The sequence below is a fragment of the Ambystoma mexicanum genome, chromosome 10 (genome assembly GCF_040938575.1).
Source record: "Ambystoma mexicanum isolate Mex_15411 chromosome 10, UKY_AmexF1_1, whole genome shotgun sequence".
In the NCBI taxonomy this organism is placed as follows: domain Eukaryota; kingdom Metazoa; phylum Chordata; class Amphibia; order Caudata; family Ambystomatidae; genus Ambystoma; species Ambystoma mexicanum.
In genome coordinates, this window is record NC_090932.1 from 191,135,636 (window position 1) to 191,159,830 (window position 24,195).

The 24,195-nt window shown below is 49.8% G+C and overlaps 1 protein-coding gene across 4 annotated transcripts in view; it reads right to left on the bottom strand.

The window, feature by feature from the left end:
* Positions 1–3,980: 3,980 nt before the first annotated feature.
* CCAR2 (cell cycle and apoptosis regulator 2) overlaps positions 3,981–24,195 on the bottom strand; it is a 456,719-nt gene continuing 436,504 nt past the window's right edge. For 3 of the 4 annotated variants that reach the window (XM_069617701.1, XM_069617699.1, XM_069617698.1), the window contains 3 exons: positions 20,250–20,444; positions 19,878–20,083; positions 3,981–4,820 (listed from right to left, as the gene is read on the bottom strand). In XM_069617701.1, the coding sequence (XP_069473802.1) occupies positions 4,695–4,820; positions 19,878–20,083; positions 20,250–20,444 (527 nt within the window). In that variant the 3' untranslated portion in view covers positions 3,981–4,694. The remainder of the gene's footprint in view (positions 4,821–19,877; positions 20,084–20,249; positions 20,445–24,195) is intronic. The other variant, XM_069617700.1, reaches the window with a different exon arrangement.

A 24,195-nucleotide genomic window follows, 5' to 3' on the forward strand; every position in this document is an offset into this window, starting at 1 on the left:
ATCTGAAGATGGCTGCCAGAGGCGTGGCATGGGGAGAAGGCAGTCATTGGCTGGGGGCAGTATGACCCAGAGCTCAGTGATCGGTTTATAGGAGAAAGAGTTTGTAAATCAAAGTGAAACATTTTTCACCGAGGACTCCGAGCCTAACAGTAAATACTCATGAGCACGTGAATCCATGCCAGATACCATGCTGGAAAAGGAGTAAAATTTCAAATGTGCCTGTATGGCTTTTCCTGATGTATCTAAGCACTCTCTGCTTAATAAAATCTACTTCACGCTGCTGAAGGTAAAGTGAGCAATTCAGTTTGTTTTTAATTATATTCTTCACTCACAGGGCAGCCAATATATTGTAGAGTGCTGGAACAAGAGGTTCTCTTAAGGCGCTATATAAAATAACACATCATACTGGAAGGGATACAATTCCAAATGCTCTGTGCAGGAAGGTGTGAAAAGGAAATATTGGCAAGGCAGTATTTCTTGACTAGCTCACTGATGGATAATTAAATAACCCAAAAAATCAATATGGATAGACCATTGTGTCTGTTCCACCTGAACCACAAAAAAGCCAAATACGCTGCAGTTTATCGAAAAGCGCTGAAGGTGAATTTTCAGAGTGGCACACCCAACACAAAATAACAGACAACACAGGAGAACTTTCTAAGAATGTATTTTTAAAATCTACAACATCAAAAACAAGTCATCTGATGAAAAACAAAATAAAAGACTTTAAAAAAAATAATTTGAGCAATGTAAAATCCAAAAGGAAATATTAGCATCTTGGGCCCTTGACAGCCACATCCCAGAGCTTAAGCTCCTAGCAAGGGAATATCTTGGGAATCCAAGACCTTCAGCATGGTACAGGGGAGGGAAGGGTTAATTCACCAAGCACAGAGTAAGCAACAAACACAAAACAAGGACAGGCTCCCACAGACAGTGAGTGCACCCACAAGAGACTTGCTTACGCAGACTGCAGAGGTGATCCAAGTGTCCACAAACCAGGACAGGCTCCAATGGAGAAAGGTGTTACGCCCCTGCTGTTTGCTTTTACCACCAAGGACAGGGTCACATGTACCGCAAGAGTGAGTTGGGGGAAAATGGCCATAGACAAGGACAGCCATTCAACAGGGAGATGAGGAAATGCTTCCATAGATGCTGCCCTCCCCCAGACCCATCCTGCCACAGACTGATTTGGGCAAAGCCATAACCCAGGACGAGGAAGGATATTACTAGCAGTAAAGGGGAAACCTGCACACAAAGAAATGCTTTCAAAGTAGAATTTACCAGCCCTGCCAACAGACCGGGAAACAGTCACAAGGATTTTCGGCCACTGATCCAAGCAGCCTGCAAACAGTAGAGAACATACCAGCCCAGTTTCACAGCACCCAGTCCCAGCACAAGGAAGTTAGCACTAAACTATAAAGACTCCCATAGACAAAAATGTCAATTATTAGGTAAACACAATTGCCACAAAAACAGCAGGTCAGGGAAATGTTTTGAGCCTACTCTTGAACAGTAGTCCCACAATTCCATACACAGACAACCAAGAACAAAGGATGCCACAATTTCATGCAAATGGTATACTGTTATTTAGGCAGAGTCCAGATGGGACTATGGCAGCATCTCTCAAAAATAGCCAACTCAACTGTAGAGCATAGGTGGTACAAAGACAGACAAGGGCAATTCAATTTACGGATTACCTGAACCAGAGAATACTAGGAGAAAAATACTAAGAGGCTGAAAAATGTGTCCATGCCAAATATTGTAGAGCAAAGAACAGACCTCCTCCAAGCGATGATCCTGGCACAGGGCACAAAGCCCATCACACTCTTAAACCCACTGCTCTCACACTGTCATGCTATCAGTGAACATTTAGCAAGGTCAGCAGAGACTGCCACTCCCATCCAACACATCAGTGATCATGGCATGAATTGTCACCAAGACCCACAGACACTTTGGTTAGAAAACCTCTGTACTTTCACATAGCCACTGCAACAAGCGGTCACCCTTCTATTCAGGCACTAATGCTAGTCATCCATGCAGTGCAGTTATAGTAGTAACTATGGTAATGGTAAGCATCCTCAGCAATAAGCGCATAAGGAAGGTAGCAGTCAGTTGAGAACTACCCTCGTCCCATTGTGTCTCTCGGGCACAGAGCAATATGTAACCAATACTGTAAGGAAAATGTCCCAGATTTTTAAAATTACCTACCTAGAGAAGATATAAATCGTGTTAACGCTCCAAAGTGCAAGTTCTAGGTTCTGAGACGCTCAATGTCTGCTGGAGTTAATCTCAAGTTGGATGCAAAGTGATCAATGCTGAGGGAAGTGATCAATGCTGTCAGGGATGTGCGATACAAACAGATCACAATACTAACCAATTCATAATGGGCCTGCCATCAGTGTTTTGCATACCATCCACCAGAGCCAAGAAGCCCAGTCTTCTTGGGCACTTCATTAAATGCAGAGGGGGAAATGGGGGGTGGGGAGGGCTTGGAAAGTAACTGCAGGGAGACTTCATTAAGGGGTCACTTTATAAGTTCATTAGTAATGACAGCACCGCAGTACACTGCTTTCACTTTATAATGAGAAGAAGCTGCAGCTCTCACTTAGTTTAACTGCCAAAGCTGCTTCACTAAAAATCAACCTATCTATTATGAAGAGTTTGCTAGGGAATAACTATTGAAGTCCATAATTCCCCTTTCCAGAATGGAGCTCTCGGCCACAGTACGGCCTTGAAGGTACGCACTGGAAAGCTCAAGGTTCACGTAAAGGTGACAGCAAAGAGTACACACAACTTACAAGAATTTCTGAAAATGGCACCGACTAAGAGTTGCTCCCCGAATTAACTAGGAAGGTCAATGAAAAGATGGGAAATTCTATAGGACAGGGTTGGCACCTTTTAGGTCACTTGCACAAAGCACTCTCATTCTTAGTCTGAATGGCTCTGGCAGAACAAGCAAGGTCTCTGTGCAAGCTACAAGCAGTACGAGTAAGGAATCTTACCTTCTTATAATGCAAGAGGCAGAGAGACTATTGCAGAACCTACACTTACTGACCAATCAAACTGTGCACTCAAGCACTAGGACTGTGTGCAACAAACACGCTTTTGTTGTATGGTCAATCCATAAGACGTACTCATTACAACCTGAGCGAAGGTTTGCGTGAAAGAAAGCCCACAACCCTGCAGTGGAGATTAGGGGCTTAAGACTTGCACATACCCTACCAGCTAAGGTGGAATCCTGCATTTTCTTTAAACACACTGCACCACCTGAAAACATGACATTAGAAAAACAGTGGGGAAAAGTTCAGGAGTGTGCCATTCCCACAGAAATATGTCCAAAGTACTTTAGGAGCAGGAAAGTAAAATCAACAAAACAAAGTTACAAGTAGTAGGTTTCTGGTTTCTTCTGATTCCTGGACAGTTTGCGTTGGATGCCCAAACAGGTGTAGTGTGCAGCCATTCTGGGGTCGGATTCCTAATACAGCATATATAATGCACCATAAACAGGATTGTAAATGTACAAAGAAAACCGACATGCAGCATGCACGCCTTGGTGCTTGTGCCAGTCAACCACTTCAGTTAAAAGTCTAATACAAAACCTAGTGACCTAACCTACAGAATAACTATTCATTCCTCTGATGGGGCATTTCTGATTGTTAAACATTTCTGGTTAACTTAATCTTTGAGGTGCTTGAGAAAAAAAAAAACCCACATTTAAACTATACCAGTCTTTGGTCTGCATCAAAACTGGTTCCTTCCTTTCCGGCAGGGCCAATGCTAGGTGTAGGATTGCACCACTCCGTGTGGAACCTACTTGTGTAGTCGGATGTAGGCAGAAGGAAAGACTGCTCTTCTCTTTGCAAAGGACATCAGAAAAAAGTGCAACTGACAACATCCAAAAGTCAGATGAGACAGTCAAGGAGTATCTACTAACATTCATCATAAAATCAAATGGCACCCAGTAAAACCTTACACATCACTCATGGCTGCAAGGAAATTATTTGTATACTGTGCAACACTGCTTGCAAGGACTATTAACCTGAAACAAGTTTTTGAAAATATCCCTGGGGCAGGTATGTGGCGTGGCAGGTCTCAGACATGGGATGACGTATGACAGATCCTGGACAGCTCACTGTGTACTGAGGCAGTGCCACTTTTCCATTATGGTCATAGTTTGAGCTCAGGCTTCATGCGATTCTAGAACAGTGTTCCAGGTATGTTGGAAGTCTGGCTGGACCTCAACATGGTGGTGTGTAGTGTCTGCTGTAGAGGTTGGCTGGGTGTATTTAGGTTCATTGAGCAGAGTCCCATGTCTTCCCGAAGTGTTGGCTGGGGCTGGTCTTTCAAGGCCTTGCCTGGGGAGTTAGGCTAGCTTTATATTTATTTGCGGGCCAAAACAATAGGTCTTTGAGTTTTTAGAAAGGCGTGGAGGTGGGTGTGTCCGGCAGGTTCATCATTCTTTGGGCAATGTCTCTGGTTAGTTGGAAGTCTTGGCTGGGGCTCAAAATTGTTTTCCTTGGGCAGAGGCCCCTCTCGCCTGTTAGAAATCTTGGCTGGATTCAGCTTTTTCCTTTCAGCAGCACAAGTCTGCACCTAACTGCTGGTCAGTGGTTTAGCCTCTGCCTAGCCAAGCTGAGTACAAGGAGCAAACTCTTGAGGGTCTGCATGTCCCATGTCCTGCTGCCCCAGTGGATTTAGGCAGTTTCTTCGCAGCGTGGTGGATCCTTTGCATCCTCCTCAGTTACATCGACATCTTTTGCTTCACATTGTTCCTTGCTCTTTACGTCTTTCTGCGGCTTTGGATTCAGGCAAATGTTGGTCTAAAAAGAAACAAATGCCATTAGGTAGGTGAAGAGGGCCAACCAATAAAAATCCACACATCTTATGCATAGACAACCCCACACCCCTGTGCATAACCACACAAACATTGTATGCCCATAACATTTTCACTCTAGTCCTGCTCTGCTCTCAGGATATGAAATCCTTGCACCAAAACACACTTGCAGGAGGAATCCTCCGAAGCCAGAGTACATGCAGCCCCCCCCAAAATCACAACCCTGCAAAATCATGGTCATTTCAAAGAGCCGTACGTTACGAAGGGGTAGCTATGGTATAGCAATTGAGGACCACTTCTCCTGAGGGATGTAGGGTGACAAACACCAGAATGAGTGGAACATATGTAAAGGTTACAGTTCATTTACTTGTTAGGACATAATTCCTTTTTGCAGGTTCTACAGTTCTATTTTGTAAGACCTCCGAACTCTGGGTTTTCCAGTTTTAGTCCTACTCGAGGCAAATTTATTCAGGCCACCCTTGGTTTGTGGGGAAAATGAGACGGGCTTAAAGAACAAGTTACTTTCTTACCTGGTAACGTTCTTTCGATGGGATGGTCCGACGACGTATTCCATATCTATGACAGGTAATCACCACAGCTGTGCTGCTTCGGAAACTTTTTTCGGCGTCTGCGTCGATGCGCCGTCGTCGAGGACCTCCTCCAACGTCCAACGTCATCCGATGTGATAAATAGGACGCATGACGCCCGTTAGCCTCAGTTGTAGTTTTTTCCCCCAGAACGTGTGACATTAGTCTACTGCCAGTCAGAGACAAAGCCTTGCGGAACGTAAGCTGCAACCGCAAAAGAAATTCTGCAGCGGGGAAGGTAGGGAGCAATATGGAATACGTCGTCGGACCATCCCATCGAAAGAACGTTACCAGGTAAGAAAGTAACTTGTTCTCAGAGGGGATTGGGTCCTCCGATGTATTCCATATCTATGACAGACTCCCAAAGCAGTACCAGAGCAAGGAGGAGGGAAAGAATTTAGAATCAAAATTTAGAATTGCCAATCAATTAGAAGAGCAAATGACCGCCTTGCCAAAGGCCAGATCCTGTCCTCGGATGGAATCGAGGGAATAGTGACGTACAAATGTATGTACTGAAGCCCGGGTGGCTGCATCACAGATGTTGCGAATAGGAACACCCCTCTGCAGGGCAGTAGATGCCGCCATACCCATGGTAGAATGGGCCCGCAAGCCAGCCGGTGGGTCCTTACCCACCAAGCGGTAACACTCCGAGATGGCCAAAATAATCCAGCGAGACAAAGTGTTTCGTCACAGCTTGTCCCAAACGCTTTCCAGTGTAACCAATAAAGAGTTGATCATCCACTCTGACCCGGGAAATGCGTGAAACATAAAAGCTTAAAGCTCTCCTAGGATCAAGCCTATGGAGCCTCTCCTCTTCCTTACCAGGATGCGGAGGAGGATAGAATGCCAGAACAACAACCTTCTGGGCCAAATGAAATTCCGTCACTACCTTCGGAAGAAAAGGACGGACTCTAAGGACAACCCTGTCCTTATGGAAAACAGTGAAGGGAGGTTTAACTGAAAGTGCCTGCAACTAACTCATTCTGCGAGCGGAAGTGACCGCAACTAAAAATACAGTTTTAAGACTCAACAGTCTCAAAGGACAAGAGTGCAAAGGCTCAAAGGGAGCACCAGTCAGAAACCTGAGAACAAGGTTTAAATCACAACCGGGCACCAGGAAAGGTAACGGAGTGAACACATTAGTGAGCCCTTTCAGAAACTGTGAAATTAAAGGGATTTTAAAGTAGGAACACTCTTGAGACGAGCTCTTAAATATGGACAGCGCCGCCATGTAACCTTTAATGGTACCCACTTGCAAGCCCCTGTGGGCCAAAGAAAGTAAAAAGGACAGAACCATGGGAATGTCACATGCAAAAGGATCCACATTCTGAACTCTGCACCAGTCGCAGAACTTACGGCAACGGTACAGAGACTTTGTTGCTGGCCGTCGGGCCGAGAGCAACACCTCCATCACGTCTTCAGGGAGGTGCCAATCCTTATACCTCAACCTTTCAGAAGCCAAGCGTGAAGGTTGAGGGATCTGACCTCTGGATGGCGAACCTGACCCCCATCCCGTGAGAGCAGATCATCTCGGTAGGGAAGACGACGTGGAGAACAGATGGACAAGTCGAGACGGTCCGGGTACCACGTCCTCAGAGCCCATGTCGGAGCAATGAGGATCATCCGGGAACCGAACTTCCGTAACCTCCTCAGCACTTGGGGGATGACGGGGACTGGAGGAAACGTGTACAGCAGTGGGAATAACCACTCCACCACGAACGCGTCTCCTAAGGCTCCTTTTGGAGGAAATTCCTGCAAGCAGAACCTCTCGCACTTCCGGTTGACACTGGAGGCGAAGAGATCCACTTGAGGGGTCCCCCAAAGGGCAAAGATCTCCAGGAGAATCTCCTGAGCCAACTCCCACTCGTGAGAGATCGTGCTCTGCCTGCTCAGAGCGTCCGCCGTCACGTTTTCGTCTTCGGCCAGATGAACTGCAGAGATCGAAACTTCCTGCTGGATGGCCCAGAACTCGAGCTGCATCGCCTCCCTGCACAGAGGAAGTGACCCTGCCCCCCCACCCCCCTTTTTGTTGAGGTAGTGCATGGCCACTGTGTTGTCCGTCAGGATCAGGACATTCTTTCCTCGCACAGTCGGCAGAAAAGGCATCAGGGCTAGCCTGACGGCCCTCAGCTCCAACAGATTGATATGGAGTCTGGACTCCGACGGAGACCAACGTCCGCTGTCAGCTCGTTGGCATGAGCTCCCCATCCAGTGAGGGATGCATCCGTCACGATCGTCACCTCCGGCCAGGGAAGCCAAAGCAGAGCCCCCTTCATCAAGTTGCCTTCGACGGCCCACCACAGAAGTTCCTGGGTGACCGAGGGCGGCACCTGAACCGGGTCCAACATCCTGCCGGAGGACTGCGACCATTGCATCTTGAGTGCCCACTGCAAAGATCTCATCTGCAGACGGGCGGGCCTCTGGCACCAGAAGAATGCAGGATGCCATGAGGCCGAGCAAACTCAAGAACTCGAACACTGGGAGCATCTGGGCATGCTGAAACTTGTGCACCATCTGCTGAATGTGAAGAGCCCTCACCTGGGGAGGTGAACACTGCCCCAGGAAAGTGTCGAGCACTGCTCCGATGTACTGGAGCCGCTGTGTTGGCGTCAAATGGGACTTCTTTAAATTGAGGGAGAAGCCCAGCCTGTGAAGGGAGTGGCAGGTGACTGACAGATGATCCAAGACCTGCTCAGGAGAGCGTGCCCTGATCAACCAATCGTCCAGGTAGGGGTAGACGTGAATCCCCCTTGCCTGAGATGCGCTACCACCACCATGAGCTTGGTGAATACCCTCGGGGTGGAGGTCAATCCGAACGGCAGGACCCAAAACTGAAAGTGCGAGTCGCCAACCGCGAACTTCAGGTAATTCTTATGCTTGGGATGGATCGGCACATGAAAGTAAGCATCCTTGAGGTCGAGAGACACCAACCAGTCCTGAAGTTGAAGGGCCTGGAGGAGAGAGAGAGAAAAACCATCTTGAACTTGTCCTTCCTGAGAAGCTTGTTCAAACCACGAAAGTCCATAATGGGTCTCAATCATTTTTTTCGGGATCAAAAAATGGGGAATACCATCCCTTGTTTCTCTGCAACAGGCACCGGTTCTATGGTGCCTTTCTCCAGCAGGGATTTGCTTTCCTGCGCAAGGAGCGGATCCAGACTTTCAAAGAGCTTCCTCGGTGGATTGTCGTGAGGCCTCTGCCGGAAAGGAAGACAGTAGTCGTGGGCTATGATCTCCAGAACCCACACATCTGAAGTAATGGCACACCATTCTACAAGATGCTGCGCCAGCCTTCCCCTAACCGGCGAACCATGGGACATGGTCTCATGATTGAGTGGAAGCGGCTGTGCCCGAGGGCAAAGAGGCACCTGCCCGAGCGGCTTTGGCATCTCGAGTACCTTGTTTTCCACCTCTGGTACTCTTACGTTGGCCGCTTTGACTGGCAGCTCCCCTCGATCTACCAAAGGAAGAGTTGCATCGAAAGGAACCTCCCTTCCATTGCAGTCCCCTAGGACGAAAAGACAGGTTGACGTACTGCAGCCCTCAACGACTTTGCTGCAGCTTTGGAGGTCTGCAACCTCTCAAGGCTCTCGTCAGCCTTGCTGCCAAAAAGATGGACACCATTAAAGGGCATGTTGAGAAGCCGGGACTGCACATCAGGAGCAAACCCCGACTTCCGCAACCACGCAAACCTGCGCATCACAGTGCTTGCCGCCATGGACCGGCTGACAGTCTGCCACGTCCAGACCCGACTGAACAGTTTCACACATGGCATCCTTGCCATCCTGCACGAGGGCCAGACAACCATCCCGTTCCTCCCCTTCGGGAATAGGTTCAACCGCCAAAGATAGCAAGATTCACTCTGGAATTGTGTAAGGCACAAACTGAGTTGGCTGCCTTTAAAGCCATACCCCCAGACGAAAATACTTTCTTCGCCCAACCATCAACGCGCTCGTCATCCCTATCCAGAAGAGATGGTAGGGTACGCAGCCTGCTTTGCTGGGGCCGTAGACGCCTGCATTACCAAACTCTCCGGAGTGGGGTGCGTAGACAAGTAGCAGGGGTCGCCACTGGCTGGACGGTGTTTTTGCGGTAGCGACTTATTCACTGCCGGGAGACTCTCCGGAGCAGTCCAAGCCGCCACCAACCTTCTTTGTAAGGCCATATGAAATGGCAACACCGGGTCAGTGGGTGGACCTGGTCAAGGATATCTGTCAGGTCATCCTGCAGAAAATCCACAGGTGGAGCAGACCACCCCAAGTACTCAGTCACCCTCGACATGAGACACCTGTACGAGGACTCAGGCCGGAGAGGTTGAGACAACTGGCGTCATGTAAGGACTGACGTAGGTCTTCCATCTGGCTGTGACCAGACAACAGGTCATCAGGAACCTCAGGAGGTACAATCCCCCTCATCTGACCCTTCTTCCACCTCTGAGATGTAATCCAAATGCTGGAATAAATCTCTGGCTGAGGGTACAGAAAGGCGCAAACACAGGCCTCACTGATTTACTGAGGGCCTTCCTCAGAGTTTCCACGGCCCTCCGGGGCACCTCCAGTAAATCCTCAAAAGGTGTTGAGGGTGCCAATGAAAACGGCGTCGACGACTTCGACTTCGAGGCCAGAGCCCAGAGCGTGTCCTTAGACGGCCTAGGCGCCGATGAGTCGAGGACTTCCTCGGAGCCTCGAGAGAGAGTTCCGCGACGGCCATGGCGCCGACAGCGTCGATGTCTTCTTCGAAGGCCTCACAGGCGCCGGCGGTCTCAAGGGCGTCGAGGACCTGGACCAGGCACGGCCATGGCGATCAACCATGTCCGATCGGGACCTCAACGGCTCCCGATGATCACGCCGATTGCCCAAGCACGAAGGTGTGCGAATGGCGGCTCTAGCTCGTTCCCTGAAGGCGCAGACGGAATGGTGCCCTGCGATTCTAAAGCCGCCCTCATCTCCTTGTTGGGACAAGCCACCCGCCGTCTGGCGGTGAACTCTGACGAGGGAAGGGAAGGCGACCGGTGACGGCGCTTCAAGAGTGCCTAGAAGAGGCAGAGGAATGGCAGGACCCACTCTGAGACAGAGACCCCTCTGGACTTACACCGACGCGGAGAGTCGCCCCTCGAATAGTCAGTCGAAAGCCCAGCAGATTGACATACAGGGTTTAGAAATGTTACCTACCGACAATTTCTTCTTCCGCTCCCGCAAGGCCTTCGAGGTCAGGGACTGGCAGTCATTGCAGTAGTCGGTGGCGTGGCTCTCACCTAGGCACCAGAGACAGACGTCGTGCGGGTCTGTAATGGACATTGCAGCACCGCAGTCCCAAAACTTTTTGAAGCCCGACTCCGGGGTAGAAGACGACGAAGACATATTCTCAAACTTGCACAAACGAAGTAGAAGAATCGAGCGTGCCGAGATTCCGAGGCGAACAAGTTTGTGGAAAAAACGGAACTGAGGTTACAGGCGCTGTGCGTCCTATAACCATCCGGTGATGTCGACCCTCGAGGCAGCACAGCTGTGGTGATTACCGTCATAGATGTGGAATACGTCGGAGGACACAATCCCCTCCAAACATTGACTTTTTAACTAATATTTAATTTGAAACTCCATAGGCATCATTTTACATTGTGACACAGCACCCTCCGTGCAGGGTCACATAGCAGAAATCCAAAAGGATTTCTAAAGGTTTAAATACCTTCTCTTGGATAAACTACGGTTTCCAAGAATAGCGAAATTAAAAGGTCACCTGTAACTGTTCTCCAGCATGGGACGGGCATGGATTCACATGCTCATGAATATTCCCTGTCGCCAGGCTGGGAATCCTCGGTAAAGAAAAAAACAGTTTCACTTGTGCCCGGTCTTTCTCCCAACAACCAATCACTGGTCTCTGGTTCATGCTGCCCCCAGCCATTGACTGCCCTCTACCTACGCCCCTCCTCTGGCAGCCATCTTCAGATTTGGTAGCAAGTAAAGTGGCAGTGAGACCAAGAAAAGAGCCGCAAAGGAGTAGGGTTCAAATGTGAATCCATGCCAGACCCATTCTGCAGAACAGTTATAGGTAAGTAACTGGTTCCTTCTCCAGCATGGGGTCTGGCATAGATTCACATGCTCATGAATGAAGAATACACAGCAGTACACACATGCACAGCCACAGGAGGTGGCAAGGCTTGACATTAAGCATCTCTTACCTCCTCACCAGGCTCACCTTCAAGTGAACAGGTTGCGCAGCACTGCTTGGCCAGCTCTGGACTCCTCCCGGGAATCCGAATTTCGTGAAGGTGTGCGCCGACCTCCATGTAGCAGCCCTGCAGATGTCCAGCAGGGGCACCCCAGACAGGAACGCAGTAGTTGCAGGGATCGCTCTGGTCAAATGGGTTCTCGGACGGTTGTGCAGAGGTGATGGCCACAAGAAACGCTTTCTTCCACGATACAAACTTCAGCCGTGCCAAATGCATAGGTATGAATGGGGGACCCATGAGCCTAGTCAAAACCACATTGAGCTCCCACGCCGGGGCCGGAGCCTTCAACGGCGCGAACAAACGGAAAAGTCCTTTAATGCATTCCTTGACCAGGCAGTGTGACCACAACGATGACCGACCTGGAGTTCTGGTGTAGCAGGAGATAGCTGTCAGATGAACCTTGATAGAAGCATGGGCCAACTCTGCCTTGGCCAGCGATAGCAAATACGGTAGCACCTGTGGGGCCGTAATCCGTAAAGGGACGAGTTTCTATGCACATCATCATACAGAGAACCTCTTCCACTTATGGCCGTAGCATTTCAGCATAGACGAAGCCCTGGCCTTGGCAAGCACCTCCTTGGTGGATACGATCTCCCGACAGACTGCAAACTCTAGCACTGCAGGAGCCAGGCCTGCAAGTTAAGCGACCCTGGGTCTTGGTGCAGAATCGCGCCTCCTTTCCTGGCAAAAAAATCTGCTTCCGCCGGAAGCTTGACCGGAGGGGGACATGTCCGGAAGGTCTGGGTACCATATCTGCCTCAGCCACGCTGGTGCGACGAGGATCATCCTGCACCAGGACCGTCTGAGTTGACTGATGAGTCGCAGAAGCAACGGGGGAAACGCATAAAGGAACAGGCCGTCCCAGGGGAAGGAGAAAGCATCCCCCATGCTCCCCGGCTGGGGAAACCTGCTGGCGAATCTCCGGCACTTGGTGTGTGTCGCCGTCGCAAACAGATCAATCTGGGGATTGCCCCATCGTTGAAACAGTAGATCCACCTGATCCTGCCGCAGCTTCCACTCGTGGCAAGAGCACATCTCCCTGCTGAGCGAGTCAGCAACATTGTTCTCGACTCCTGCCAGATGAAAGGGTACCAGGAACATCCTCTGTGCTTCCTTGGAGAGCCGGGATCTGGTGCCCCCCTGCTTCCGAATGTAGAACATTCGGGTGGTGTGGTCAGTGAAAACCCACACCACCTTGCCCTTGAGGGACGGAAGGAATGATTTTAGGGCCCAAAACACGGCCCGAAGCTCCTGGACGTTCATGTGCAACGACTTCTCCCCTGGGAGCCAAAGGCCTCTTGCGTGGAGATCTCCAGTGTGCGCGCCCCATCCCTCCAGGGAGGCGTCCGTTGTCAGTCTCCTGATGTGCTGGGGTCTGGAAGTCCGTGCCCGCCGCTAGATGCGTTGTTTAGCTTCATCAGTAGGAGCTGTATTGCAGGAGTTCCCGGACGTCCTGCCTCTTGTCCCCATGACTGAGGCCCAGGAACAGTGAGATTTGCAGAGCTGCACAGGAACATAGGTCATCAGCTGCATCTTTTTCTTCATTTCTAAGGTACTGTAAAAAGTATGAGAGAACTTACCTCTTACTGTAGAGTGCTTGCCACTTCTGCAACTCACAAGCCTAATCAGCTTGTGGCCCTACATTTGATTCTTCTTTTCATCAAAGACTCCTCAGAACTTGTGTAAAGACATTTAGCAGAAGTGCTGCATCCTATACAAGACTTTTGCCCATTGACTTTGGCTTAGCCTATTGAACTGAATGACTTCTAGGAAAATCTAAATACTTGCCTGCTTAAGAATATTTGTGGTCGCTTGTTCTAATAACCTTTGCCCTTCACCAACTTAAGAGTATTCTAAATACCAACAGTAAAATATTAATGTCCCCAGCACCCTAGTTATTAAAGTCACCCGTGGGTGTAGGTTGTGTCCGTGGGCCAGCCCAAAGAACAAGTTACTCTCTTACCTGTTAAAGTTCTTTCGATGGGATGGTCCGATGACGTATTCCATATCTATGACAGTAATCACCACAGCTGTACTGCTTCGGAAAATCTTTCGGCATCTGCGTCCTGCGTCGATACGCCGCCCTCAAGGACCTCCTCCGACGGCCGACGTCACTGGATTTTATAAGTAGGACGCACGACGCCCGTAGCCTCAGTTGTAGTTTTTTTCCCCAGAACGTGTGGCACCAGTCTTCTGCCAGTCTGACCACACAAAGCCTTGCGGAAACTTAAGCTGCAATCGCATAAGAAATTCTGCAGAAGGCAAGGAGGGAGCGATATGGAATACGTTGTCGGACCATCCCATCGAAAGAATGTTACCAGGTAAGAGTAACTTGTTCTTCGATGGGATTGGTCCTCCGACGTATTCCATATCTATGACAGACTCCCAATGCAGTACCAATGCAAGGAGGTGGGAAAAGAATTTAGAAAAGAAATTTAGAATGCCCAATCAAATTGCAGAGCAAAGGATCGCCTTGCCAAAGGCCAGATCCTGCCCAAGGATGGAATCGAGGGAGTAGTGACGTACAAAAGTATGGACCGAAGCCCAGGTGGCTGCATCACAGATGTTACGAATAGGAACACCCCTCTGTAGGGCAGTAGAGGCAGCCATACCCCTGGTAGAATGGGCCCGCAAGCCGACCGGTGGGTCTTTACCCGCCAAGCGGTAACACTCAGAAATAGCCAGAATAATCCAGCGAGATAAAGTCTGCTTAGTCACAGCTTGTCACAGATTTTGTTGCTGGCCTTCTGGCCGAAAGCAACACCTCCATCACGTCTTCAGGGAGGTCCCAATCCTTGTACCTCAACCTTTCAGATACCAAGCATGAAGATGGAGAGACTGGACCTCTGGATGGAGAACCCGACCCCCCTCCCGTGAGAGCAGATTGTCTTGATAGGGAAGACTCTGGAGGGCAGATGGACATGTTGAGAAGGTCCGGGTACAACACTCTCCTGGCTCATGCCGGAGCAATGAGGATCATTCGGGAACCGAAAATCTGGAACCCCTGCAACACTTGCGGAATGACGGGGACTGGAAGAAACGCGTACAGCAATGGCCAGGACCACTCCACTACAAACGCGTCCCCTAAGGCTCCTCTTAGAGGAAATTCCCGCAAGCAGAATCTTTTGCACTTCCGGTTGACATTGGTGGCGAACAGATCCACTTGTGGGGTCCCCCAAAGGGAAAAGATCTCCAAGAGAACTTCCTGAGCCAGCTCCCACTCGTGAGAGACCGTGCTCTGCCTGCTCAGAGTGTCCGCCGCCGCGTTTGTCGCCGGCCAGATGAACTGCCGCGATCGAAATTTCCTGCTGGACGGCCCAGAACCAGAGCTGTATCGCCTCTGCATGGGAGTGACCCTGTCCCCCCTTTTTTTGTTTAGGTAGTGCATGGCCACTGTATTGTCTGTCATAATTAGGACATTCTCCCCCCCCCACCCACCCGCACAGACAGCAGAAAAGTCTTCAGGGCTAGCCTGACGGCCCTCAGCTCTAAAAGATTGATGTGGAGTCTGGACTCCGACGGAGACCAACGACTGCTGTCAACTCATCGGCATAAGATCCCTATCCCGTGAGGGATGCGTCCGTCACGATCGTCACCTCCGGCCAGGGTACCCAAAATGGTGCACCCATCATCAGATTGCCTTTGTCGGCCCACCACAGAAGATCCTGGGCTACCAAGGGCAGCACCTGAACGGGATCCGACATCCTGCCGGAGGACTGCGACCACTGTATCGAGAGCCCACTGCAGATATCTCATCCGCAGCCTGGCCTCCTGCACCAATAGAATGCAGGATGCCATGAGGCCGAGCAACCTCAAGAACTCGAACGCTGGGAGACTCTGGGCAAGCTGAAACCTGTGCACCATCTGCTGAATATGATGAGCCCTCACCTGGGGAGGGAAAACAGCCCCAGGGATGTGTCGAGCACTGCTCCGATTTACTGGAGCCTCCGAGTTGGCGTCAAATGGGACTTCAAGTTGAGGGAGAAGCCCAGCTTGTGGAGGGAGTGGCAGGTCACGGACAGATGATCCAGGACTTGCTCGGGAGAGCGCGCCCTGATCAACCAATCTTCCAGGTAAGGGTAGAAGTGAATCCCCCTTTCCTGAGATGCGCTGCCACCACTACCATGAGCTTGGTGAAGACCCTCGGGCGGAGATCAATCCGAACGGCAGGACCCGAAACTGAAAGTGCGAGTCGCCAACCGCAAATCTCAGGTACTTGCGCTTTGGATGGATCGGCACAGGAATATAAGCGTCCTTGAGGTCGAGAGACACCAACCAGTCCTGAAGTTGAAGTGCCTGGAGGACTTGAGAGTAACCATTTTGAACTTGTCCTTCCTGAGGAGTTTGTACAAACCGCGCAAGTCCATGATGGGTCTCAATCCCCGGTCTTTCTTGGAAATCAAAAAATAAGGGGAATACCATCCCTTGTTCCTCTCCGCTACAGGCACCAGTTCTATGGCGCCTTTCTCCAGCAGGAATTGAATTTCCTGCGCAAGAAGCAGATCTGGACTCTTCAAAGAGATTCCCTGGTGGATTGTCGTGAGGCCTCTGCCGGAAAGGAAGACAGTAGCCGTGGGCTATGATCTCCAGAACCCACACATCTGAAGTAATGGCACGCCACTCTACAAGATGCAGCGCCAGCCTTCCCCCAACCGGCGAACCATGGGACATGGCCTCATGACTGAGCGGCTGCGGCGTTGCCTGAGGGCAAAGAGGCAACTGCCCAAGCGGCCTTGGCGTCTCGAGTACCTTGTTTTCCACTTCTGGCAGCTCCTCTCGCTTTACCAAAGGATGAGTAATAACGAAAGGAACCTCCCCTCCATTGCTGTCCCCTAGGACGAAAAGGCGGAGGTTGTCGAACTGCAGCACCCAACGACTTCGCTGCAGCTTTGGAGGTCTGCAACCTCTCAAGGCGCTCGTCAGCCTTGCTGCCAAAAAGATGTTCACCGTCAAAGGGCATGTTGAGGAGCCGGGCCTGCACATCAGGAGCAAACCCCGACTTCAACCACGCAAACCTGCGTATTACGGTGCTCGCCGCCATGGACCGGCTGACGCAATCTGCCATGTCCAAACCAGACTCAACGGCCTCACACATGGCATCCTTGCCATCCTGGACCATAAAAAGGAAACCATCCCGTTCGTCCCCTTCGGGAATATGTTCAGCCGCTAAGGAAACAGTTCCACAGAGTGTGCGTGAAACGAGACAAGGCACATACGGAGTTGGCCGCCTGAAGCGCCATACCTCCTGAAGAAAACACTTTCTTCGCCCAACCATCAAAACCCTTGTCGTCCCCATCAGGAGGGATGGTAGGATACAACGCCTGCTTTGCTGGGGCTGTAGCTGCCTGAACCACCAAACTCTCCGGAGTGGGGCGCTTGGTCAAGTAGCAGGGGTCGCTACTGGCTGGGTGGTATTTTCGCGGCAAATACTTGCCCACTGCCGGGAAACTCTCCGGAGCAGTCCAAGCTGCCACCACTCTCCTCTGTAGAGCCATATGGAAGGGCAGTACCGGATCAGTTGGTGGACCTTGGTCGAGGATATCCGTAAGGTCATCCTGAAGAAAATCCCCTGGGGGAACAGACCACCCCAAGTACTCGGTAACCCTAGACATAAGGCGCCGGTACGAGGAGTCGGCATGAGTGCCAGGCTCAGGTCTACAAAACTCCACCTCCGGAGAGGTGTCCAGACCACTGGCGTCGTGCAGGGACTGACGCAGGTCCTCAATTTGGCTATGGCCCGAGAGAATCTCATCTGGAACCGTATCAGGAACCATGCCATCATCAGAGCCCTCATCCACCTCTGAAATGTACTCAAGATGGCTTTAAGAGGGCAAAGAATGGGGAACAAAGCCATGCTTTACCTTGGCCAGAGCCTTTCTAGGGGGGTTCCACCGTGCCCCGGGGTACCACTGTCAAAACAGCCTCGAAAGGCACCGACAGCATAGACACAGGCCTCGAGGTCGGAGCCCCGAGCATGTCCCTCGACAGCCTCGAGCCTCGAAAGAGTCAGTCGACGACCTCGGCGCCACAGGCGTCAATGTCTTCCTCGAAGACATCACAGGTGCACACGGTATCAATCGCGTCGAGGACCGGGACCTGGAACGGGCATGACGAGAATGATTCCCCTTGTCCGAGCGGGACCTTTCCCGTGAATCGTGCCGACCGCCCGAGCCCGAAGGCATACGAGCGGTGTCTCACGACCGACCCCACTCGGAGGCACAGACGGACCAGTGCCCTGCGATTCAAGAATCGCTAGCATTTTCTTACCGAAGGAAGCACATTCCTCCGGCGTCGCATGCTTGTGCTTGGTGCGATAAGTGACCCGCCGATGGGCGGAGTCCTCGGATAAGGACGGGGAAGGCGCCTGATGACGGCGCTTCCGGGAGTGCCTCGAAGAGGCAGAGGAGTGCCGGGACCGACCCACTGGACTTCGACGACGATGGAGTCGCCCCTCGAATCGTCCGTCGAAAGCCCCGCAGACCTCGCCTTCCGTGGCTTGGACACCTTACCTACCGACAGTTTCTTCTTGTGCTCCCGCAAGGCTTTGGACGTAAGCGACTGGCAGTCGACACAATCACCCGTGTCATGGCCTCCCCGAGGCACCAGAGGCAGGTGTCGTGCAAGTCCGTCACCGACATCTTGGACCCACAGTCCCCGCACTTCTTAATGCCCGGACACGGGGTGGAAGACGAGGTCGACATCACGAAGGATAACTTCACAAACAAACAGGTTCGAAGAACCGATAAATAAACTTCAAAGAGCCCAGGCGCGCCGAGATCTCCGAAGCGAACATGTTCGCGGAAAAACGGAACTGAGGCTACGGGCGTTGTGCGTCCTACTTATAACATCCAGTGACGTCGGAGGAGGTCCTTGAGGGCAGCGTATCTATGTCATTGACGCAGGACGCTGTGGTGATTACTGTTATAGATATGGAATACGTCGGAGGACCCAATCCCCTCGAAAGGGTCTTTACTGATTTAGAAACTCAGAGTGTACAGTATTGAAGTATATTTGTGTGTTACTATTCTATTGCACCATTCTGAAGGCTTCATAACTGACTGATACATTTAATAATTGTTTATGCAAGAAACCTTGAGTGTAAGTTTATTTGAATACCTGTAACTGAATCTTTGTAACTCCACTACAGCTCACATTTTCCCCTCTTGAGATAAGCCTGGCTGCTCAACACGCAATCAAAACTGTAGTACAAGCTTATACCAAAGGTGGGGTTTCCTATACCTGTAGTCAGTTGTGTGTAGTGGTCCCAGAGGGTACTGCATACAAAATTTGCCTAACACCCCGGCAGATGTCCGCATTCGTCCACGGAATGGTTGGGGTAGAGACAGTAGACATTCCGTATGTCTATCGCCCTCATACACATCTTTTAGGCCACAAGTGTCACAAGGCCTAAATAAGGACTTTTGGTCCCTGAGGTCTCCATGGTTGTAAATGGAACAGTGTACGTAGACGTTTGTTGCTCCGGATGGAGGAAGTTGAAGAAATATTAATTTTCTGAACGTAATTTTCACTGAGAGACGAACACAAGGAATCCCAAAAGCTCGTAAGACGGTTGAAATCCAAGGGCAAGCTGCTGCGGAGGAGCTATACACTCAACGTCCTATTGGTGGGGACCAAAAGTACCCACGACATTGATGGGACATTCAAGGGGTCAAGGTTTTTCCATAGGAAAATTACTAAGTCAAGGTAACCAGGCATTCCCAACCTGACTATGGGGAATATTCACAGCATTTGAATCCATGGAAAGATCCAATGCTGGAGAATCGTATTTCTGGTGCTTGTATCTGCATAGATTCGCATGATGTGCATATAGTCCGACATCTAGTGTTAATCGCAGAGTATTACATTTTTTTTTTTGGAAGATCGAAAAGGGAAGTCGACATGGGCGTGGCTAATACTATCCCCCAACGTGATGTGTAGTATTCCCAAAATCCTTCTCACGTCAAGGTCCCCCAGATTGTGATTAAGAAAGCCAGATGCAGCTTAAAGAAAACAGAGTCCCGCCCCTTAATATGTGCTTTAATTACAAGATTCCTGTAAAGCGGATACCCGCTGCCCTTTAATGCCATACCATTTCCAAATGTTGCTTCTATATCAAAGACATCCCCCCCGTAGATTGTACTTGCTCATCTTCACACCCCCCCCCCTACACTTATGCCTCTGCTGATATCACAGTGAGAAGCTGTTCTTCACAAGTACACATCATTTACCTTCTCTATGATCTTCTGAAGTTCCACATGCAGGGGGTTCAAACGCCTGTTGTTCTCCTGCAGCTGCCTTTGAATGACATATTTTTGCTTCTCAGCGGATTTTAGCTGTTGCTCCATCTCAGCCAATCGCTTCTGCAGCACTTGCATCTCCGTGGTAAGGGTCTTATTCTCCGACTCTACAGACGTAAAACGGACCTGGGAATCCACTAAGAGCAGAGTTGAAAGGATTAGTATTGCAGTCACCAAGAACACAAGAAAACGAAAAAACGATAGCTAGAAAGGAGGTGCATGTGAAGTTCTGCAATAGGGGAGTGGGACACATACCAAGTAGCATTCTCAACAGTAACCCTAGATTTCCAATTCTATGCTCACCAATTTTACATTCCAGTGAGTGGATCTTGTTCTCTAGTTGTAGGCGACCACTTTCAGACTGCTCCATCTTCTCCAGCATATTACGAATGTTAACAACTTTACCGTTGTAGGGAACAAGGTCCCCCTGGGGGGCAGCAGACATCTGCTTTTCTTCATCACTCGTCCCCATGCTCAAGAGACCAAGATTTCCTGTAACTGGGATGAATACAACTAGTTAGACATACTTGTGGTAAATCATGTGCGTGTGACTACCAGCCACTACATAGATGATTGCATGGCTAATTACATTCTTAAATTTCCACTGACTAAACAAGAAAAAGTTATTACACATCTTCATTTGTAAGATTATGAGCACAAACTCCCAATTTGCAGAGTTGGTAAAACACAGCAAGAAAGCGGGATTACCCATGGTTCCCTGCCCCCCCCCCCCCCCCCCCCCGACATCTACAAATCAATCCTTGCACAAGAAACGCCATCGGAATACTACAGAAACCTCCTAAATCTTTCACACACAACAGGCACTGTACCACGATCCTTTAAATCAGCTTATATCAAACCACTTTTAAAAAAACACAAGTGGCAACATGGAGGACCTCTCCAATTACAGACTGATTTCAAACATTCCCTACCCAGCAAAACTACTAGAAGACATGCATTACTCATCGTAATAGCATTTCTGAGGATTGCATCTGTTAAGATGGATTTCTAAACTCTGACCTGGAGGGGCAGAGGTTCAGAAGGCCAGCCTAGTTTCTTGGAACAGGGTAACCTCTGGACAAGCCAGACCAATCAGGGTAGCGATGGCGGCGGTCAAGACAAAGTCTCAAGAGGGGTGGGGGTGACTGAAAGACCTCAATGAGCACACAAAGCAAGGACACTTACAAATTACTCCAGAAAGGTGTTGTAATAATTGTGTCTATTTTTAATATAAGGCCTTTGTAACATCGACTATAGCAAAGAAACACAATAATACTAAAGTAAACCAACACATCACAATCAATACAATATATATATATATACACAAGACCGCGGGGTCCAAGGAGTCAAGAGCATGAAATATGTAGATCACCTAGATGGGGAGGAAAACAGGCAGTGCAAGTAATTGTTAGATCCAGTTCAACATCAGAAATACAACTAGGAGGTAGTCCAAGTCCTACGAAGAGAGGAGCCTTATGCTCAATAGTACATGCACGCGCTTGTGCCAATGGACAAAATAGGGTCTTTGAGGGTCTCAGGCAGTTCAGGAAGGAGAATGAAGCGATGAAGAACAAGTCCCCACTACTCAAGCAAGCCCTCCACTTGTGGGCAGAGGCAGGGTGAGAGTGTGGGATAGAGTCGCTATTTCGCAACAGAGGTAGAAAAGAAATTGGCTCCTGCGCGAGAGGCCACTGGTTGGGGTATGGACTACTCACTGGTCCCCGACGCAGGCAGACCGACTTTGCCAGTTCAGTTCACGTTGTTGGCAGGTTCGGATGCGATAAACAGGACATCTCGACACCGTGTAGATTCCGCAGTAGCAGGATCGAGGGGCTCAGAAATGCAGCGAACGTGCACAGGTCGTTACCACAGCAGGGCAACACAACCACCGCAGTTATTCTGGTCCGGGCGTACACGTCTCACTTCAGACCTGGGAATGTCAAGTGTACGAAATTCGGTGTGAGGGTGCCATGGACACAGAGTTAACAGTAGGCCAAGTTTCGAGGGCTTCCCCGAAACAGCAGCGGTGACAGAGCAAAACGTCCTGCGTAAACTTGTCGGCCCACTGGTTGGCCCAGAGACACTTCCGAAGAGTCTTACTTGCAGGGTTTGATGAAGGTGCAGAGAATAGTTGGTCCCACTATTCCAATGGGTCGAAGTGCCTTTGCAGACCTTCTAGGACGATCAGAGGCAGGGGGGTCTCGCAGGACGACAGCGGGCTCAAGGTGCCAAACCTTCCAGCGGGTCACCAGTGGTTCCTTGACTCGGCTTCTTGTTGCAGGATACTTGGCTCCTTATCCCTTGTTCGGTGTGAACTCAGATCGACCTGGTAGTGGTGTTTGACCTCTTATCCAAAGTTCCCTTCGCGCTAAAACGGAGAGGACCCAATGGGAGATCTGCTCACAAACACTCACTCCATACGTGGACCAATCACGGACCACGGTGGTCCCAGGCATTAAGGGTACCCCAGACTCTCTGGCACCCAGGATGTGTATTGGGAACGGACATACCAGCCCACATCCTGGAGGCACACACACACAAGGCATGCAGAAGCCCGCGAAAGCTTTGAGTTTCGCTGGAAAGTGCATGACAAAATAAGGACTGACCCGTGTCTACTCGACCTGGGGAAGGTGAAGGGGCAAGATGGCCAAAGGACAGGACAAAGAACCGTGTGGCATGGCCATTTTGGAGCCAGGCCACCTATTCGTGCCAAACGCGGTATGCGTGGATAACATGGCAAAAAAGGGTTCAAAACATGATAAACGATAGCTGCCACCAGTCCCGTCCGTGACACACCTGCACAGTTCATAATCAGTCCAGCGAGAGTTTCTAGGGCCTTTGGAATGACTAGAGACCCAAGAGTGCGGTAAAGTAAGTTACATTGCACTCTTGTTACATGTTGCACAAAAGCTGCAACATGAGGAAAGGACTAAGGGAAACTAAGTCTCCCAGTACTGACTGTCTTAAGGGCATGTCAGTTTCCCCCATAAGAATTGAGCGAAAGCCCAGGAGTGCGGCGAGGGCTGCGCTTCTCTGACAAAGTTTAGATCAGGGTGTAAAACAGCAGCAAAAAGTTTGGGGGTTGACATGGAGGGAAAATAACATTCAAATATAACATCTTTCCTAACAGCATCTGCTTAGATTCACATGATGTGCATATAGTCCGACATCCAGTGGTAATCGCAGAGTATTGCATCTCGTCTCGCGAGGATCGAAGGGGGACGTCGACATGGGCGTGCGTGTAACACTATCCCTAACGTGACGTGTAGTGTACCCAAAAGCCCTCACGCGTCAAGGTCCCTCCGATTGTATTTTTTTCTGCCATGAGGGAGCCTAATGACTATCGTGAGTGAGTACATAAAAGAGAAAGCAGTAAGACGTCCATTTTCCTTCCAGCCAAGCGGGGAGGAAGGGTGGGCACATGTGAATCCAAGCAGATACAATCAGAAATGCTATTACGGTGAGCAAAGCATGTCTTCTGATGCTTGTTAATCTGCTTAGAATAACATGCTGTGCATAGACTAGCTAGCAGCACCCAGAGGTGGGTAGGCGAGAAGGAACAGTAGTGAAAGATGACTTAGTACTACTTGTCCCACCTGAGAATCAGACCTAGAAAGAGTGTCTATGCAATAATGTTTTGTAAAGGTGTGCACAGAACTCCAGGTAGTCGCTTTACAAATGGACTCTGGGGGAACATTTGCAATGAATGCTATGGAAGCCCCAGTGCCTCAAGTAGAATGTGCTCTAGGCTTGAAGGGCATTTTTAAAAAATATATATTTTAACTGGCACAGGTACATAACATTAACAACATTACCGACATTATACATCTTCTGTAGCATTATTACATCTTCAGAGTCATTTCTAGATTTTCAACATCGTCAACACTGTTTGCAAGATACAGTTTGCATCTGTCCCAAAAGTTGAGTAGGACATGCATCAATTCAATATACATTTCCTCGTTATCGTTCGCCCAAAGCATATCCTTATCCCAGTCACTTTTAGTAGGTGGGTTCCCGTTTTTCCACCTCATAAGTATAGCCCTTTTTGCCAATAATCGGACCAGACTTAGTAGCTTACGCCACGCGGGGTTCATTCTCCCAGTAGCACCTAGAAGACACACCGTTGAGGTCCTTTCAATAGGTTGTGGTCTGCCATGGCATCCAATACATCACATATGTCTGCCCAATATTCGGTTAAGTGTGCATGACCAGAACATGTGTAAAGTGTCCGCTTCTTCACTCCCGCATC